This window comes from Leucopleurus acutus, assembly GCF_964270905.1.
Source record: "Leucopleurus acutus genome assembly, chromosome: 14".
Taxonomy (NCBI): domain Eukaryota; kingdom Metazoa; phylum Chordata; class Mammalia; order Artiodactyla; family Delphinidae; genus Leucopleurus; species Leucopleurus acutus.
The window spans coordinates 41,107,484-41,128,539 of NC_139156.1; the positions used below are offsets into that span (position 1 = coordinate 41,107,484).

The window sequence follows — 21,056 nt, forward strand, 5'->3', positions numbered from 1 at the left end:
GCAGTGTCATTCTGCAAAGTGCTTACTGGGGATCATGATGATACAAAAAAGGTAGAATAAATTTCTCCAGAGTAAAATTTAGAGTAGTTTAGAAAAATTTTAAGTGATTTGCCCAGGTGATTTACTATCTGTTGAATCTAATTAAAAAAAAAAAAAGGCTGTATTCTTTGCTACTTGTATTTTTTTCATTTTTTAAATAATTTATTTAAATGCATCTTTCATTACAGAGGCTTTAGAAGCATTGATATAGGATGCAAGTAAGGAAACGGTTTAGATAGGAAGAAGGAGTGTTCATTTTTAATTACAGGATTAAAAACAAAACATATGAATACAGGTGCAAAGAGGTTGGTAGATGGGGTGATGAAAGGCTGTAAAAGTCTTCATCCAAGTGTTTGATGAAAATACAGAGCAGGAGAGGTGCCAAAATAAAGCTGTTCTCCTTGCCCGGGAATCTTTGCCTCCAGGCTGAATACAAACCACAGATCATCACCTGCGTCCACCTGTCCCACCATCCACAGCACCTCTGCTTAATGAAGCTCAGTGATATCAGAAAAGACTATTTCATCTTATTAATTTATTTTAGGTACTTAATTACTTTCAAAAGAACTTGAGAATATGACTTTATTTCTTGCACCATAACAAGTTTTATAAGATACCAGTCCTCTTTGAGCAGAAAATAAGATAATTTTTACCCGTTTCCTATGTATCCTACTTCCTGTTAGAGTGTAGGTCAGAGAAAGAAGTAAAGTCTAACTCCACTGAAAATATAAATTTAAGTCATAACCTAATCTCTTCTGGAGCAAAATCTCACATTTTTTTTTTATCAGGTTTATTTCTTTCTTAAGCAAGGAAGGATCAAAGAAAAAATGATTTAGAAAATAGCTATTTAAATATATCAGACCTAGGATTCTCCTTCTGACACTTCTCTGGCTTCATGCCTATGAGCATATTGTTGTCTATGGAAGATTTATACGAGGCTAAGTTATGCCTTGGGAAGAGGAAGATACATATGTGAACAGAGAATACATAAAAAATGCATTTTCCTCACTTTTGGCAGCTTTGAATGCCTAGAGATGAAAAATCATCCCTAGATAATAGACATACCTTAGTGTCAAGGACATCAAACTTTTTTTTGAAACTTAAACATATCAGAACATCTGCTTTAAAAGAGAAAAATTTACACTAGAAATCAGATTTAATTTTTGCAAACAGTGGTTGCTTGGCATTGAGACATCTCTCTCTCTAAAATATATATTAACTATTTCCTATCTATTTATGTATGCTATCCTCCATATAAACTATAAATTATACTTTGGAATCAGGTAACCAATATCAGTGTTCAAAGTATTTCAACTTCTATGACATTATTCTTTTGAGATAATGTTAATGATGAAAGACCCATCTGAAATCTAGTACAAGGAAAGATGAAAAAAATGTATTTTCTACTATACGAAATAAAAATATAGGGGAAAATGAATGAGCTTTTTATTCCTCACACTTAGGAAAATCAGGGCAACCTACTAAATAGAATAAGTCATATATTATGAAATTGAACGGGAAATAGCCATCTTTCAGTACAATCTCCAGTGTTAATCTACATAGTAACACATCAATGTTCAAAGAAAAGCTTCTTAGATGACAGAAGAGCAAATCTCCAGAAAGTGTATCCAAAGTGATCCCCATAATATAAATGACACTGCAAAATCTACAGCACAGGGCTTATGATTCATGCACATTCGGCTGCAAAACATTCATGAATCATAAACTCCTGCATCATCTTCAAGGGAAAAATATATCCTATTTTACAAGACATATTCATCAATAAATAAAAGGAAAAAAAGAAGAAAAAACCTCTCAAAACTTCTAGAACGTTTCAAAGATATCAGAAAAACAAATTAGCACCTGTTACAGGACCTGTTAATGCAGAGGGATGGCTTGCATTTCATTCATACTGTTCTGGAAATGGATCAATTCTGTAGTGAGATCAAGGCAGCACGAATTTTCCTTCAGGATGAAAAATACTAATTCTTTGAAGCATATAGTTTAAATTCTACAGCTTTTTGAAACTTTTTTTTTTCTTTTTTTGCGGTACATGGGCCTCTCACTGTTGTGGCCTCTTCCGTTGCAGAGTACAGGCTCCGGACGCGCAGGCTCATGGGCCTAGCCGCTCCGCGGCATGTGGGATCCTCCCGGACCCAGGCACGAACCCGCGTCCCCTGCATCGGCAGGCGGACTCTCAACCACTGCACCACCAGGGAAGCCCCTGAAACTATTTTTAAAATGAGAAAAATGGCTAAAGATGAAAAGAAAATGCATGTTGCAAGCTGACCAAAGCACCATCTTGCACTTATACCCAAGTAGTTTCATTAGTAAAATGTATGTTTTTTTTTCTCAGATGATCAGAGGTGGCAACATCTTACTTTTTGGTCTGCTTCACACCACTTTCTACTGTTTTCCTACTATTTGTGTCTGAGCTGTTTTACCTGCTTTGCAGTCTTCAGGAAGGAGAAGCCAGGAAAAGTGGTTCAAGCTGCCAGAGCCAGTCAGCTCACTGATAAGTGGAACCAGAAGGTTAAAGCAGTGGTTAAATTAAGTTTTCCCAGTGTCAATGGACATTACATGTATAATATTTTCCTTCACTTTTGTAAAGAATCAAGAAGCAAAGAGAAGAAAATAAAATCAAGGCTGATCAAGCACACCTTAGAAAGAAAAGAATGATTAGCCTTGTGGGTAGATCTACTCTGCTATTAAAGGGATTGTTTGTAAGTCTGAGCACAACTGAAAGAAATAAATGAACTTCAATCGCTAGGAAAGGCAGAATAGAATAATGAATAATAGTATATAGCCTCTATATCAGAGGAGATGGAATCCCCACTCGGCAACAGGGTTCTGTTTGACATTAGAAAAGTTACTGCTTTGTTGGGAGTATGAAAGATGAGGAAGCTTTCAAGTGCTTGGTATAGTTCCTGCCTGATAGTAGCACTAAGTTAAAAGTAGATGTTGATGCTATTATTATTAATATTGATGTCTTAGCCATCTATCTCTTGGGCTTTCTAAGTTTCACTTCGTTCTCAAACACAAGTGATCATTCCTTCTCAATGGAGGAACTAGTAAAATCATAAAGTAGGTGAATATATTCTTTGGATTGTATCTGTTACCAAAGCTGTTGCCCCAGAATCATACCCCTGCCCCTCCCTTGAATGGAAACCAATTGCTCTTATCTAAGTTTCAGGAGGAAGCTGCAAAGAGCAAAATAAGAACTGCTTAGAATCAGCCAGGCCCCAAATGGTAGAAGACTTGACTTTCAGTAGACTTTGAGTCTCATTATATCCTCATTGTAATATATTAGCATGGTAAATGACATACCCATCAGCACCATGACAGTAGACAATTGCCATGACAATGACTGCAAGAGCCCATACAAGGACTTAAAAGGAGTATTGCATCAGCTCCAGGTCCAAACCACAACCCTGTTCTTGGATAAGTCATGAATAGTCCTCCCACTCTTTCCATTTCCCTACCTTTTACCTCGACCCTCCAATATATATGGTGTCTCTGCTCAAATTGGCTTGAGAAATTGATTTGCAAACTAAGTTCCCCCTTCTCCATTCTTTGGCCATTGAATAAAGCTTGTGCTGTTCCAGTCTCAGCTTTGTTTTCTTTATTGGCTATGCCAATCTGATCAGAAAAAGAACCTCCCTGGCGAGACAAGGGGTCTCAGCTGGGCTAGGACCCCCAGTACCTGTGCTGGTATGTTTGGTAACATATCCATTCCTCCACATTTGATATTTCACTTTTCTATCCATTATCCATTATATCCATTCTATCCATTATTCCAAGTGCTCAGTACCTTCTCGCTCACTTTTACAATCTTAAATCTTAAACCTTAGTATGAGTTAACTGAAAAACAAAAATGGCAATGTCATTCTTCTTGGAGAATAGGAATAAAAATACTATTAGTTAAGAACTTTTTCTTTTTTCATTTTAGGTACTGAGTTACCTAATTCACATGCTATCTCATTTAATCTTTGCTTCCCTACCCAAAAGACAACAACCTCCCCCCGTTTCCCAAGCTCTTAAAATTCTGTTTTTTGATTATACCAAAGGATAAGTTAGCCCTTGTTATTTTATTTAATAAATATGTATTGACCTAATATAGGTACTTATATATATGAACTATACCTTAATAACTAATGTTGCTTCTGTTTTCAACTAGCTAATATGAGACCCAGAGCAGATAACAGAGAATTTTGACACAGTTTAAATAAATGATCCTTTATTTCAATTTAATATACTAAACTAACACTAAGTCTTAGGGGTGCAAAATATTTTTTCCTTTTTTTTTCTTTTTTATATTTTATTTAAACATAATGGACTTTTTGTTAATTTGTTTGCTTGTTTTGTTTTTGAATGATACTCAACTGTGTATTACCAGGGTCAGAAACCTTTTTTTTTCCCTTAAGTCATTAAAATGCTTGTAGGCCACCTGTGGTCTCTTCATATTATTCTTTATTTTTTTTGTTTTCTTGTTTCACTTTTATTTGATTATATTTTATTAACAAACTTTTAAGAATATAAAAACCATTCTGGGGCTTCCCTAGTGGCGCAGTGGTTGAGAGTCCACCTGCCAATGCAGGGGACACGGGTTCGTGACCCGGTCCGGGAAGATCCCACATGCCGCGGAGCGGCTGAGCCCGTGAGCCATGGCCGCTGAGCCTGCGCGTCTGCAGCCTGTGCTCCGCCAACAGGAGAGGCCACAACAGTGAGAGGCCTGCGTACCGCAAAAAAACCCAAAAAAACAAAAAACATTCTCAGTTTACCAGGCATACAAACAGGCCACTTTGCCCAGAGGCTATAGTCTGTCAATCTGTGCTCTACTATATCTGTTCTTTATTTTTGAAAAAATCAAACACTGTCATCACTTCAAGTCACTTATTTTTCTACCACTGCTCATTTTCAGAAATATGTCCATATGTCAATAAAATAGAGAATTGGTAGCAAAAAAAAAGAGGGCAAGGAGAAAAACATTTTAAATCAAGGAACAATTGCCAACACTTATTTTCCTCTAATCCCAATCCTTCACCCTTACAGGAACGCAATGTGTGCAAAGAGGGTCTTATCTTTACTCCATTTCCATATATAGGTTTGTTATCCATTTTGCAAAGTGTAATTGAACTTTCCTTTGGTATGACCTTACCAGCAACAGGTGAATGGATCATTTGATTCAAACTTGTTCATAACTAAGATTTGTTCTCTATAGTCAGTCATAAGCTTACTGCTGATAAATGGATATTTTGATTATTTGTAGAAGTATGAAAGAAACTAGGTTTTCCATCTTGAATAAGCCATGTTAGAAGCAATGTCAAGGCCTTGAAAATAATACACTTTATCATTTTGCTCAACTAGTAATGCAGGAGAGTATCACAACTAGGAATCTAGGAATGGAATGAGGTAGGTCCAGAGTTGATTGCTTTAAATGCCAAATGCTACAGATTTGCACCTCCATGATATCTCCTAAATATTTTTTTCCCCTGTTCTTTCATTGTAGGTGCAAAAGTTAAGACTTGCATAATCCTCATACTCAGATCAAATAAGGAATCTCAACTTTTGGGTAACAAATTAACTGGTTTTATTTCTTCCAGGATGCTATCAGGCTATTGCATTGATCACCTCCATTTTTGGTGTGTAGCTGACTTCATCAATAATGTCTCAATTAAATCTATAACTCTTACTTAGCAAAACTGTCTCATTTTTATTTGTATGATGCATTCCTCTTTATTTTAAAACAAATTATGTTTCTGGGGACTTGGAGTGAGGAGAATGTGATCTTCTCACTAATTAATTTTTCTTCCTTTCAATATCACTCTGATGAGGGAATAGAAAGGTTAGAGAAGGAAATAAAAGAATCGCCTGTATTGGATTGCACCAAATTATTGTGGACTGGTGCCAACAGACTCCACTGTTAAGGGACACGGCCCCAAGCAGCCATCTTAGGAATTGGTCATACCTTGAGAAATTCTTCCGTATCTTCTACAGAACGCACAGTTGGTGGCTTCTTGCTGTGTATCTTGGTGTACATGGCTTTTTTCTCCACATGCTGCAGCCCCCTTAGTTTTTATTTATACTTAAAAGCCTCAACTCTGAAATCTGCGAACCTAGGCAGGATCCATCTCACCTACAACACTGGAAAAAGCAAGGGAGCAGTTCATGCCCTCTTGCTGACTGCCCACTCCATCGTGACATCTCCTTCCAATGCCCTTTCCCTTGTAAATGCACTGGCTCAAGTCTAATCAGCCATTCAATTAGAGAACTGGATGTCAATCTCCCTTTCTTTCTTATGGATTTTCTTCTCTTAGTCTAAGACTAAGAGAAACACTGAGTTACTAAACACTGGAGCACCAAAAAATTTACCCTCATCTATTTCTATGGTGAAGTTTTCCAAGACTGTTGGGCTATCTCCTACCTACCCTTGGAGAGTATTCTACCAAGAACCAAGAATTCTTTGAAGTGGAATCTAGGAATTTAAATTTTTTTTTCCTCAAATGTGCTTTATCCAGGTTATAATCTAAATTCTATTCTATATCCTCTATGTTAGAAAGGATAATAACAGTCAATTACTTTTTCCTTTAACTACTTCTTCCTGAGACCATTATATTAAATCATATCTTCTCTCAACCTTTAGTATTTTTTACCCTCATATAACACCATAAAATTAACCTTCAGAAAACACAGAACTAATGTAATATAAAACATATCCACCCCCTAAAACATGGGAAAAGAATAAAATTTAATAGTTTTTCTATAGCCTAACCCACAATATTGTGATATAGTAGATAGAGCTAAAACAGAAAAAAACTACTCTGGCTCACAAATCTGTTTCTGAGGTGCAGTTTCCTCATTTGCCAGATAATGAAGATAATAATATCTAATAATATATATCTAATAATATCTAATAATATTGGCCTATTTATTAGGGTCAATGATGGCTATAGGGGAGCAAAATTTGTCACTCCAGATTGTGTCTCATTGGCATGAGTATTAATTTAGGTTGATTACTTTTAAGACCCAAAAAACTCAGGAAGAGCCTTTGACCTTCCCTCTGCCCAAAAGAATGTAGATAGAGGACCTGTTCCAGGATGGAAGCTACCCCCATCAATAACTATAGTATGAACTAGGTGTGTAGACAGGGACAAACATAGCAAAGTCTGTTAAAATTCGTCTCTGTGTCCCATTGTCTCTGACTCATCCAGCTAACATTTATTTACCAAATATTTGCTCTTCCATATCCATGTGTATAGCCTTCCTCCTTTCTGAAGTCTCAAACCACTACCCCCAACATTTTCTTTTGTCATTAGTTGAAGATGGTATTTAAGATGAGGGTTTCAGCTCTTTTGGTGAGTTACTCAGTTTTCCTGGGTCTCTTCCATGTATAAGTGTTATTAAATTTTTTTTTGATTCTCTCCCATTAATCTGTCTCATGTCAATTTAATTCTCAGACCAGCCAGAAGGAACTGGAATGGTAAAAGAAAATTTCTTCCTCTCCAACATGACCAAATGACATGATGCATTATACATATGTTGAAGAGATATAACTTTTTTAGCAGGTTAAGGTAACTGACTTTCAATACTGTTATCACAAGTTATAAGCAAAAACTTAAAAATAAAAGCAAATAAATTATTGAGAAATATTATGGTAGAAAACAAGGACAATTAATAAGTTGAATTAAGAGAACTTATAAAACATTCTGATTTGTCAAATTCTACTGAATCAACCAAAATTTTTTATTTATTTTCTCTTTGCAGTACGCGGGCCTCTCACTGTTGTGGCCTCTCCCGTTGTGGAGCACAGGCTCCGGACGCACAGGCTCAGTGGCCATGGCTCACAGGCCTAGCCGCTCCACAGCATGTGGGATCCTCTCAGACCGGGGCACGAACCCATGTCCCCTGCGTCGGCAGGCGGACTCTCAACCACTGCGCCACCAGGGAGGCCCCAACCAAAATTCTTTAAATGTATGTTTTAGTTTGTTATTTAAAACAATAGACATGCACAGGATTTGGTATTTGGACAATAAACTTTTAACCTTCCATCTTTAAGAATGGACTATATGAAATATGCACAGATCAACTATTTCTAAAAAGACTGTTTATCAGTAAGCTGATTTTAAGGAGCATATATATTTTCTCTTTGTCCAGAAAGTGAAATAGGCAATATTCTGCAGTCGGGGTAGGGGTGAGGGTGATTAATAGATGGAGACTTCTGAATGTTGAACAATGGTTATCAGCCAAACCATAAAGTGGCCTCAGTGTGGAAAGAGTACCTGTCCCCTAACAGCTTGAGTAGGATAAAGAACAGAAAATGGAGAACTCGCAGGGATACTTCAAGTACATAGGCACAGTGGGTAAGCACATAAACCATAATTCTTAGGATTTTGTCCTATCTTTACAGCTTCTTAGCACAATGAGCTTGAAAAAAGAGCCGTTTACTTTTTGTGGCTCAGTTTCTGCATTTGTAAAGTTATGATGATAATAACAATAGATCCAATTGCTTTGGGTTTTTATAAGAATTAAATGGGAAAACATGCATGTTAAAGTATACATATTTGTTTATATATTTTAGTATTCAAAATAAATATTTTGAAAATATTGGCAGTCCCTTCATAGGGAAAATAAGACATCCCTGACTCACTGAATTTTACGATGAACTTGTGGAATTATTTGCCTATGTGAAGATTATACATTCTTGACCTATTAACTCAGAAGTATCCATGTGAATTTCTTTGGCTATGGGGAGAAAATATATGGATAGATATTACATGCATCACTCCAGGGTAACAGCAAATAACTAGGTTTTGTTTTTTATTCTGTTGTGTTGTGTTCTGTTTTCCACAGCAAGCATTGCCCTCAATCGAGAGATCAGTAAAATTCTAGACAGAGGCTGTTTCATCAGTCTGAGTTGTACCTTGTAACAGTCACTGCCAACTAGTGATGGGCATAGAATGTGAAATTTGGCAACAAAAACCTAGCTATTTTAACTGATTCACAATTTAGTACTTAAAAGTGGAGTGTGCCATAACAAACACCCAAAAAATAAATAGCAGTGACATCAAGAGAGAGGAAGGTAGTGAGGAAACTGTTATTGGATGCTGTAAGGATGGGAAATCATGTTAGGCAGCAGTTAGCAAAACTGCTGTTTGCAGTAACTTGGAAAGCAAAAGCTGTACGAAAGGCAGTCATGGCTCTTGACATCAGACTTAACCATGTAATTAGTGTCTGCCTCTAGTGGAAGGATTACACATGATTAACCCACTAGCAGCCTTGTGACTTGGTTTGGTGGATGAAATGTGGGCAGAAGGGTCCTATGCCACTTCTGGGAGAAACACGAGAGGGCATATGATTTACTGTGCCTCTTTTTTCACTCTGTCAAAAGAACAACATTGCCACAGATAAAGGCTGAAGTTGAGTGAAAATGATGAACAGAGCTGGAACTGATTCATGATGGACATAACAGTGTGAGTAGGAAATAAACTTTTCAGTTATAAATTGTTGAAATTTTGAGTGTGAGTGTGTGTGCATAATATAAACCTAGCTGTCCTTACCGAGACGATAAGGAAACAACTTAAATAGTGCCTGCCCCATTAAGTTACACTTAAGTTTTATTATATAACTATTATTATCATATGAGTATGAGAATGATGGTGATGGTATAAGAAGATTCTGTATGTAAGAAAGAAAGATTATTCTAATGGTAATAGGGCTGAGTCAAACACTCAAAGAGAATGTGAGCCATAAATTATAAGGGTAACTTGGATGGAAACAATGCTCTTGTAAAGATAAATAAAAAGCTGAGACTTATTGTATTTGGGTATAATACATAGTCCTATTTGGTAGCACTGGCTCATCGTTAGAGTGATGAAAGTAGATCAAAATTTCAAGGGACAAAGATGCAGGAAGCTGTTGGAGTCAACACATTTTAGTGATTTAAATCTTGGAGGAAATTGGCTCCATATAGAGGGGTATTATGGTAAAAGTTTAACAACTGGCTCTGGACTGGAGGGTACTGATTTGTTGCATTTGCTAATTTCTGTGGCATAAATACACCCACCATGGCCAACTGCAAGCTATCAACGTGACACAACTCAACACGAAGCTGGGGAGAAATGCACACAACTTGCCGTCGCGATCTCAGAGCCCGCTCTGGCTCCAGCACACCAGTCTTACAGGCTTCACTGGCAGATCAGAATTACAAAGGAGGAGCATGCTTAAGAGCAAGATCTGACCAAATCTGGAAGGAAAAACCCCACCTAATACTAACCCTGATCAGCATAAGTTCGAAAATTAAGAGTTCTGGGTAACATTTTCCTCCACTAAATGACATCAATACAGCAGCCAGGCAAAACAGCCTTAACAGGCTGAGGAAAATCACAGCCTCCCAAACAACTTTTAGATAGAATGAAAGGAAAATATCTACAAAGGGAAAGGAAGTGGAGGGTGAACAAGGATTATTCTCTGAAAAGAAACCACTTTGATCTCAGTCAAAACAGATTATTTTGAAGTCAGTCCGCTGTTATCTTCGAAAATATATTTCCCCACAAATCTTGTCTTTCTAAATTGAGCTATGAGTCAGCAGTGGGTAGTGCCGTGTGTGAAAAAGAGAGGATGTAGCCAGAAGTACCTCTAATGCATTCTGTTATTACAAGTCTTTGGAAGAGTAATTTGATGGAAGCTTTTCAACTTTTAGGTCACTAGTTTAAATTCAGTCTCAGTTGATCACGAGCAAAAGTGTATGGTTGGTGGCCTGTGAAAAATGCCTTGATGGTGTCACCCTAGTTCTTTCTAATAGAGACTGCCACTTTGTAATTGGCACCCTTTATTTTGCTTCTACCAGAAGCACAAAGGGTGAATAGAAATGTCATTTCAAGTATTTTCTCAGATTTTGTACTAGAGATATTTGAGATATGAAAAAGGCCAACTCCTTTTCATCTTTAACTCACAGGTAGAATTATTCTCCTATAATATGGTACCTAGATATTTCTGGGATTTATTGAAACAAAACCTGAGCCAGCTTACAGGTAAAAATATATCTTACTCATAGAAAGTTAAATTATACAAAGGCACATTTTTAAGAAATATTTAAACGTAAAACATGTAAACTTTCTTGGCCTGAACTTACAAATCTAAGATTTATTTTTCTTTTCTTCTTGTTTAAACAAAATAAATCCCCATATATGTAAAGAAGGATTTTCATTATTCTATAAAGGTACTTGTCTTCATATTTGGTTTTCCATATTTTTTATCATTTTCATGACTTAACTAAGTGTTTTCTTCCTCCTAAAGAAACTATAGGTTTTTTTTCTTTTATTTTGACCATTAAAATCCCCCAAATTTCCTTATTACTAATATGTCTACTTTCGTATAATTCTGTTTCCCATCTTTTAATAGTAAATGAACAACAAAAGCAAATTCTCTCTAGTTGCCTGGAAAAAAGCAACAAAATAAATACAAGAGCAGAGGCAAAGAGAAGTATCTGGTAATGTCAACCAAATTTTTGGCAGCCTCAGATAATGAGTGGGATATAATGGAATGAACCTTGTTTTGGAAATAATGATAATTCAATCAGCTGAGTTAGGCCTCATTTAATTTCTGTAAGGTTCATTTTCCACATCTAGATAATGAGGTTGATATGTTTCATTATTTTTTACATTCTTTCTAGTACAAACATTCTATGGAATCTTCATTTTTATATCATCAGGGTTTGAGTGAGAGGGTGTCTGTATTCAGCTGACATTGAGCAAGATGCCTCGTGTCGCCTCATTTGATGGTAAAGATCGATGCTGGGATTTTCTTAAATCATCACATTTAAAATCTCTCTTAACCTTCAAGGCCAGCTTCCTGAATTCTCATGTCAACACCTCCTGCCATTTCCATATAACACCAGGAGATGATAAATCCTCCGTCCTCTGAACATCCATAGGTAAAATAATACGTCATGTTCTGGTCCTCATGATTTTTATGGTAAGTGACAGTTATTATCAACACCATATGTAGCCTAACTTGAAGCTGTAGATTCAGTTGAAAATGCAGCATTTTCTGGCCAAATGTACTTTAGTTAGAAATGTATAAATTGAGAAAATCAAGTTATGATTCTGCAAGTAACTCATATGCCCATGAATCTGGAGCTGCAAATGGAAATATCACCTAAAGCTATCCCATTCATCGAAACAAATAAACTGAGGCACAGCAACTACAAGATTCGCCCATGGGCACAGAATAAAATTGTCTGCCTCAGCAATAGAATGCCTACCATCAGCCGGTGAATCTAAAGTCATTTTCTATACAGAACACTGCAGCAAAAATAAATCCTGCTGGGGCAAAGGAATCCAAGACAGAAAATAATAGTCAGCTGCAGACTCTTTGGATGCAAAGTACAAAATATTCAAGTGCATGTTTCCAATCCCTTCATTATCTCTTGTAACGATTGCAGCTAATCCCTGCCAGCTAGCGTTAGCTCTTCAACAGTGGCAATCAATAGAATAGATTAGCTGTGAAAACCCACCATCCATATTATCCCTGCTTTCCTTTCCAGATGGAATTTTCATTCACTAGAGTGTAATCAGACATGTGAGGTTTTCTCCTCCACCATGCACAGATATAAACCCATTAGCCTTCAAGGTTGTCGCTAGAATTTTTTTTTTTGTCGCTAGTATTTTATACATATATAAGGAGCATACCTGTAGATTTAATAAAACAGCGCCGACCCTCATGGCCTCACTCATTTCAAGGCTATACATCAGCTGTGGGAAGCGAGGAGGGCTTTGATTATTTGGAGGAAGCACTTCAATGTACACAGTGCAGATGGAGTGCCTGCAGAGAAAGAGAAGCAAACAAGAGGGGTAAAAATCTACATCACATTTAATGACAGACTGAATTTGATATTCTGTTATTGGGTTTACAGGAGAGGAAATTCTGAATTTTTATAGGAAATAATAAAATAATTCAAAATGAAAGGATGGAAAAATAAAGCTACCACCAAAAGATGATGTTTTTATGAAATTATCTTAGTAAAAGGAAAAAAAATGCCTCAGGTACATGTTTTTCCTACTTAGATTAATAGTGTGAATTAAAAAGGAATAGCTGTACAAATAAAGCTAATAAATTAACTTGACTTCTGACTTTATTTTGTAATGCTTCTCTAATAGCAAAAAAAAATTCTATAAATATCTAGTAATAAGAGTTGGTCTTGGGGCTCTATTCCTATTAAACCAGCAGAGAGAGTATTGATTAAAATAACACAAAAAACAAAATATGGGCTGTGTTTTATTAATTTTGTTGCTGACATCAATGGCTTAATGAAATGCATATCAAGAGTCAGGATCATAAAGTAATCATTGTGTAAAATAGTTGCAAACAAAACCAAATCTGTTTTTAAGTCTTCTTTAAAGAGTTTAATATAAAAATTTAGAAACTAGATTTAATTGAAGCCTTAGATTGATGGGCATTGTTTTTGAGGGATAAAAATATATTCTATTATTATAAGGACAAAAACATTAGCATTGACATAATCACCTTTTTTGATATGTCTAAACTCTGAAATTTCTTTACACAGCAAAAGCTGAAGATGTTCAAGGTTGGTACAGAAGAAACACTGGCAAAAATATATCAAATGAGACCTGCGAATTTACAAAGTTAGTCTTCTATCTTGAAGAACATACCACCACTGCCTGAGTTGTATGCTTTAAACTTATTTTAACAAAATCATGCCTTTTTGTTCAAAACACATTTCTTACAATTTCTATTTGGGGGCTAGAATTTTCTTAAAGTAGCCCAAAGCTCTTTGCATTAAGTGCATCAATTAAAAGACATGGTCACCAAAAACATTTTTCTGAGATTATTCTATAATAGTTTACTTTGAAAAGCCCTTAAGAGAAATACAGATCATAGGCACTGAAAACGATTTTTTAGCTTATCACCTTATATCACCTTATATTATGCCGAAGTCCAAATTGTTTCTGAACATATTCTCAGTAGAATAGATACCTATAGAATATTAAGCACCTCTAAAAAGCTGCAGTGACTTTAAAAAAATTTCATACTTAAATTCATCACAATATTGTTCCAAAGTAATCTCATTTTAAATTAAAATCTCTTAGACTTCATAATCAGTAAAAGTATCTGCATTCTTTCTTGCTCTGGTTTTATCTCATTATTAAAATTTGCCAATAAAATTAACCAAAATATAATTGCTTTTCTTTTCAATTTTGTTTTACAACTCGTGCTTTAAGGATAAAATGTTAAAGTAGATTAAAATGGATGATGAAATGCTGCTTATAAACTTAGCGGTATTAAGTTTAGCTTATAGGTACTATAATGGCTAGATGAAAAAGAAAAATATCAGCAAGTTATAAATTCAGTGTGCAAAGAGTCCCACTCTCATATTGTAGGAATACATTAATTGTCAATATGAGGTGGGCCTATTATCCTCACAGGTGGTGATCTGGTTCCAACAGCCATCCCAAGATATACACTATTGCTGATATTACCCTTCGTAATCCTGACTTTTTTTAGTGTCTGTTATTTATCAAGTGATTTAAATATTTTATAAATCTCTTCCTTTTTGCTGCCAGCACATTCTCTATGCATAAGTCTTATAACATTTACCCTATACCACATTGGTAATAACCCTAGCTGAGTGACGTTGAGCAATGGATTCATAACCACACATTCCTGGGTTAGAATTTTTATGCTATCACATGTGATCATAGGCAACTGACTTCTTTCAGTTTCACTATTTCCATCTGATAATTAAGAATAATAACATTAAGATTAGCATAAGGATTAAATAAGATTATACGTATGGTGTGTATGTGTGTGTGCACATGTGTGTATGTATATATAAGTATATACACACAAAGAAAAACACATTTATCAGTTATTATTGTTAACTGTTCAAAATAAGGCTTCTTACTCTATTCTGTGGAATGACCTAATAAGCTTATATTTACCTTATTAACATCCCCTAAAATATTTTAGACATTTTAATCACATCTTTTCACTTTTCTTGGCTAAAAACCTACAGGCACAGTATCCCCTCTTGCCTCCCCAGAGTGGAGTGTGGTAGTGTTAGGGTTCGGACATATTGGATCAGAATCTTTTGATGTGGGACCACAAATCTACATTTTCCATGGATATACAAGGTTTTTCTCACACACACTTGATTCAGAAGACCATTGTCCCAGAAGTTCATGGGAAATATAGCATGTAGACTCACCTGCTTTTTAAGTTAGGAGCCCAGGGGATTCCTCTACAAACTGACCTAAAACTCTCCTTAATAAGCTTGGAGGCAAGAGATTCCCTCACTGATTAACATTTTCTTTTTGACATAGAACACACCTGTACCCCAAATTCAAAGTTTCTTTTCAAAAAGTTAGAGCGTTCCTGCTTTTGATATTTAGAACTTCAGCTTACTGATGTGGAGTACTTTATAAAATCTTTACCAGAATATGGGTCTCTTTCTGCTCTTAAAACTATAATTTGTACTAAACTTATTGTACTTTGTATATTTCCCTATTTTTCCCCCTTTGAATATTTTCCCATTTTAGAGGGCTAAACTGTTTATATCCACAGCACTACAATAAGGACCTCTAACTCAGATGAAGCTTGTGTCTTTGCCACAGAGAAGAAAAATTTTAAATGCAAAACAAAAAGACTATCCCCAAGGCAGAAGACAGTGAACAACTATGGTCCAACATGACCGTCTCCTTCATCTGCCCTTACTCCTTTGCTTCCTTTGCTCCTTTCCACAGTAATTCAAATGCTAGAATTGCTAATCATGTCCCCCACCCCCACAAACACACACTCCTGGATCTTAGAGTTATTTGGGGAAGATCATAACTCAAGGTCTTGCATTTTTCATCTTTAACATCCTGACACTTCCCTACAATGTGTTTAAATAAGCACTAACCTTCGTGATAGCTATTGCCTTCTAAAATGCTATCTCCTTTTTATCCCTGATGTCAGCATAGTGTCAGAGTTAGCTTTCCTAAAATGAAATGCCAAGAGTATTAACAATAAAATGATATCATTAATGCTGTAATAAATAGTAGTAATTCAACAGCATTGATCAAGCACATAATAAAACAGGACAGTCATGAGGTAAATAATAAATTATAATAAATTCTATGTGAACACTCTGTATTACATTTTATAGCTAGTCTTAAATGCATAAAACTGAGAATCTATATAATACCAATTTTATTTTTGTAATATAGCCAGTATAATGTAGATAACTCTCTATTTCTAAACATAAAAATCATAAAGTTTTTATTTCGCATTTGGTAATGAGGTCAATAGAACAAGAGAGGTGATGTAACTTCTCAGATAATCGTATGATTTTAAAAGACCCTAGAAACCATCTAGTTTAACTCCCATATTACAAAAGAGGATTATAAAATCAGAAAGATTAAGTGACAGATTCAGGGTTATGAAGTTAATTAGCAACAGCAGATGAACTAAAAGGCAAGGCTTCTGTATTCAAAATCTGCCTGTCCTTTCTCCCCACATCCTACAAGAACAAAAGTGGGAGGTAAACTGAAGACATTTTAGTTATCTGATGTGTATTTCTGTGGGGAGTATAAAACATCCTTGGTTTGCAATGAAGGATGTTATCTCATAGGAAATCACAAATTTCAAGTTTTTGGATCAGGTTATAATATTACAATCAATTTTAATTATTTATATCATGAATAAAACTTCATCCATAACACTTTGTTTTTAAGAACAAAATAAAATATGAATAAAAAGAGGTTATGAAGATAGACCTAAGAAGCTTTTACTTCAGAAATGGTATAATTTTTAAAAAGTCATATTTTTTGGACATATTTTTTGGACAATATCATTGTCCATATTTTTTGGACAATAGTACACAGTGGTACTGAGGTGATGTCCTTGACACTTAGAGGATTGCACAATCTGTATGGTAATTTTCTTTTCAATGTGTCAACATACTCTACAGGGTGTCTATTTGTAACTATATTTCTACATTGTCTCTAAGATGAAGGTTCTAGGTATTTATATTGCTTTCACTAGGAGACTTAAGACAAAAACCTTATCTTTTCTTCCTTTGTCTCCTACCAACATCACACTAAAAAAGCTATATTTACATTTCAGTGTTTACAGGTTCTACTTTACTATTTTGGAAGTACACACAGGCATCCATAGGAGCAAAAATTTCAGACTTAAAGCTAAATAAGATGTCAGAGAAATTTCTCAGGGGAAGTTACAGGGACAAGATGTACTTAGGTACATGGTGTTGAGAGGAGACTGAAGGGGACACAGGCAGAAGTCTAACTAGAGACTTCTAATTAGAAGAGGTTTTCAACACTAGAGAGAACAGTGGCTTGGACTGCTATGTTAATAATGAAAGTAGGGGGATTTGTTGGTTTCTGAGTATGTTTTTAGGGTAGAGCTTAGAGTTGTTGCTCAAGATTATATTTGGAGTTTGAATGAAGGATAAGCATTGAGGATGGCTCCAGGGATCTTCGGCCAAAGTGACTGCAAGTTTGGAGATGCTTTATACCTACCACATATTGGACATTGAAGTCACCAAGCATTTTGACAAACATACTGTTGAAATGAATGCCAAGCAGACTAGAACTAAACTCTTCCGCAGTGACCTGCAGGTCTGTAGATAACAGTGGGAGATGAGTATTTTCCTCTATAGAGGAAAATACTATTGATCTCTTAAGAATTCTTAATCTTTGGGATTGATTTTGGTAAATCATATTTTCTTGAAAAATTATCCATTTCATCCATCTTTTCAAGCTTTTACAGCTATTAAAGCAAAGTGGTCTTTTAATGATTCATTAAATTTCTTCTATGTTTTTTCCCTCTCAGAATTTATTAGGTAAAGTTTCACTTTCTCCTACTTTTTTTGATTAGTTTAGCTGATAGTTTATAAATTTATTTATGTTTTTATTTATTTATATTTCAAAGAACCAAATTTGGATTTATTTATTGGCTTTAGAGATGTTTACAACTAATTCATAGTCATCAAACTTATGAATTCATTTTCATGTTTCTTTGTGGTTTTTGCTTATTTCACTTATGAAGTATCATAACAACTATATAAAGCCTTCACAAAAGTTTCTCAAAAAGAAAAGCATGGACTAATTTCACTAAATAAAATACCAACAAATATAATCCAGCAGTTTATTTCAAGATTAAAATACCAAGGCCTACTTGGATTTATATCAGGAATGAAAAATAGATTTATTATAGGAACTGTATTAAGATCAATCATCCTAGCACTGGCTCAAAAAGAAAATTCATTATTGTCTTCATAACTGAGGATATTTATTTGACTTGAATAAATGACCATTCTTATTTTTAAAAAGTCAATAAAATAAGAATAGAAGAATGTTTTCTTAACATAATAAAATATGTTTTTTAACCATAAACCAATATAATAGGGAAATGTGGGAGGTATTCCCACTCAAATCAAAGTCAAGACAAGCATTTTTATTGCAAGTACTAGCAAATGAAATTAAAGGGAAGAAAAAAAATAGAAAGACATCAAACTATCACTACTTATAAAATATATTCTTGGATAACGTGGGAACATGAACTGGAAAACTACAAAAACATAAGAGAATTAAATAAGAATGTGGGTTAAAATTAATATAGATTAACAGCTTTTACATATGTGTCAATCAACTAGAAGAATGAGGAAGAAGAAGTCTATTTACAATAACACCAAAAGATGAGAAACAACCCAACAAAAAAATGTATAGGACATATATAAAGAAAATATTTTTAAAATAAAATCTACTAAAGGACACAAAAGAAAACATGGACAAATGAAGAGACAGAAAGTTCTTAGAAAGATTCAACACCAACAATGTATAATTTAACCTAAGTAATTAATTTATAAATTTAATGTGTTGCTAATAAAAATATGGTAAAAAAACATACTTAAGTAGCTTATATAAAGTCAAAAAAATTAACAGAAAGAGGAACCAGGAAATTTTTAAGGAAGAAAATCAATGACTTAAGTTCACACCACTGTGTTATAAAGCATAGTTTAAAATCTTAACAATTAAGATTGTGTGATAATAGCTCATAAAAAAAATAGGTGAAGTAATGGAATAGTGGAGAAAGTCTAGAATCACATTCAAATACATAAGCAAAGATATAATAAATGTAACATCTCAAATTTATCAGTAAAAAGATGAACCAACCGATATATTATGTGAAAAATGGCATAGTTGCCTGAAAAAAATACTGCTGGATCAATACCTCCTATTGTACAGTAGGATAAATCCTAAATGCAACAGATTTAAACATACAATATGAATACACAAAGTCACTAGTAGAAAACACAGAATAATTGTAACCTGGGTTTAACAAATCAATAGAAAGATGGGCAAAGATTGTGGACACAGAATTCACAGAAAAGGTAATAAAAGTAGAAAACACAGGAAATATACTCAAACTCACTCATAAGCAAATGGATAAAAAAATAAATACTATTTTTTTAACCTATCAGGCTGGCAAAACTCCAGAAGTTTGATATGACACACACTAGGGAGACTGTTTAGAATTAGCCATACTCAGACCAGGCAGTTAGAATTGCAAATTGTTATAAGCCCCATAGAATACAATTTGGCAGTTCTAAAACTTACAATTGTATGAACCCTTTGGTCTAACTTCCGGGAATTCACTGTACTGATATACTGGCACACATTCAAAATGATGCGTGTTCGATGTTAACTTATTTCTTCATTGTCTGTTAAAGACAGACTGACACGTAAAGTCTATCAACAGTGGATTTCTTAAACTGTATTACATATATATGAAGGAATATTATGTAGCTGTGATTAAAAGTTTTAAGGGAATTATCCAGTATTCATCTGGAAAGAACCCTAAGATACACTGTGAGGGTGAAAAATAAACCAGCAAGGTTCAGCAATGTATTAATATTAACTTCATATTTTCTTAAAATGCATACTGAAAATCTGGAAACAAACAAGAAATCAATAAAAGGGATATCTCAGGGATATCTCTTGGGGGTGGGCAGATAAATGTAGTTGTAACAGCTGGAAGTCTTTTTACTTTTTTCTCTCTTACTGTTTCTCTCTCATATATATCTATAAGATTATATTACATATACACAAATATATAGATAGATTTTCTAGATAAATTGTATATGTGTATAAAAAATTTTAAAATAATTACTCTGACACTGAGAGATGGCCTCAAAACCCTGAGACATCACGTATTACATGTTATCTGTGACCTCTCACTATGAGCAGCCTTGCTTTTCGCTAATAAAGCGGACACATGCCTCTAATATTTCCCCGTTCCCACTCCCCCTCCCAACAAAGACTTGCAACCTTCACATCTGTGAAATCACAGTTAATTATTTTGTGGTTTAATCTTGACTTTATTGTACTTTTCCCACAATTTGACCAAAGAAGAATATGCAGTTCCTGAGAATCCAGTCTCTCTGATTTTCTGATCTAATTTAGGTGTTTATAAGATAAAAGAATGCTTGTGGCGCGTCTTAAACTTAATTTGGGGGTTTAAACTGGAGCGATGAAAAGACTGCATTGCTTCTGATATAAATTACCTTCTCTCTGCTGGAGGAGCATTATCCGCTGCTTGGATGGTGAGTGCATAAGTCCGCCCAACTATCAATTCCACCCCCGGAGCGATGGTGATAAGCCCTGTTGTTTTATCGATGACGAAGTCTCCCTGAGCCCCAACCAGTATTTCATATGTGATCTCCCCGTTTGACCCTTCGTCTGGGTCGAATGCAGTGAGCTGGAATTGAAAATAACAACATAAATCCTCTTGGGACTCAACTTCTCAACATTGTGTCATTTTTTTTCACCCAACAAAAGAAGCTTGCTTTCAAGCACACACACACAAAGAAAGTAAAAAAAGTTCTCTCAGCATGTACACTCTTGTTTTCTTGAATTGAGGCTACTGTGTTCTAACGCTGAAGCAATCACATCAGGAAAGAATTTTTTGTTCTTGTGAGAGTGATAAAAGATTTTGAA

The 21,056-nt window shown here is 35.0% G+C and overlaps 1 protein-coding gene across 7 annotated transcripts in view; it reads right to left on the bottom strand.

Annotated features, from left to right (window-relative positions):
• Positions 1 to 21,056, bottom strand: part of PCDH15 (protocadherin related 15) — a gene marked incomplete at both ends in the record, with an annotated part of 708,164 nt that overhangs the window by 250,545 nt on the left and 436,563 nt on the right. For all 7 annotated transcript variants that reach the window (XM_082854334.1, XM_082854333.1, XM_082854332.1 and 4 more), the window contains 2 exons: positions 12,729 to 12,861; positions 20,624 to 20,817. In XM_082854334.1, the coding sequence (XP_082710460.1) occupies positions 12,729 to 12,861; positions 20,624 to 20,817 (327 nt within the window). The remainder of the gene's footprint in view (positions 1 to 12,728; positions 12,862 to 20,623; positions 20,818 to 21,056) is intronic.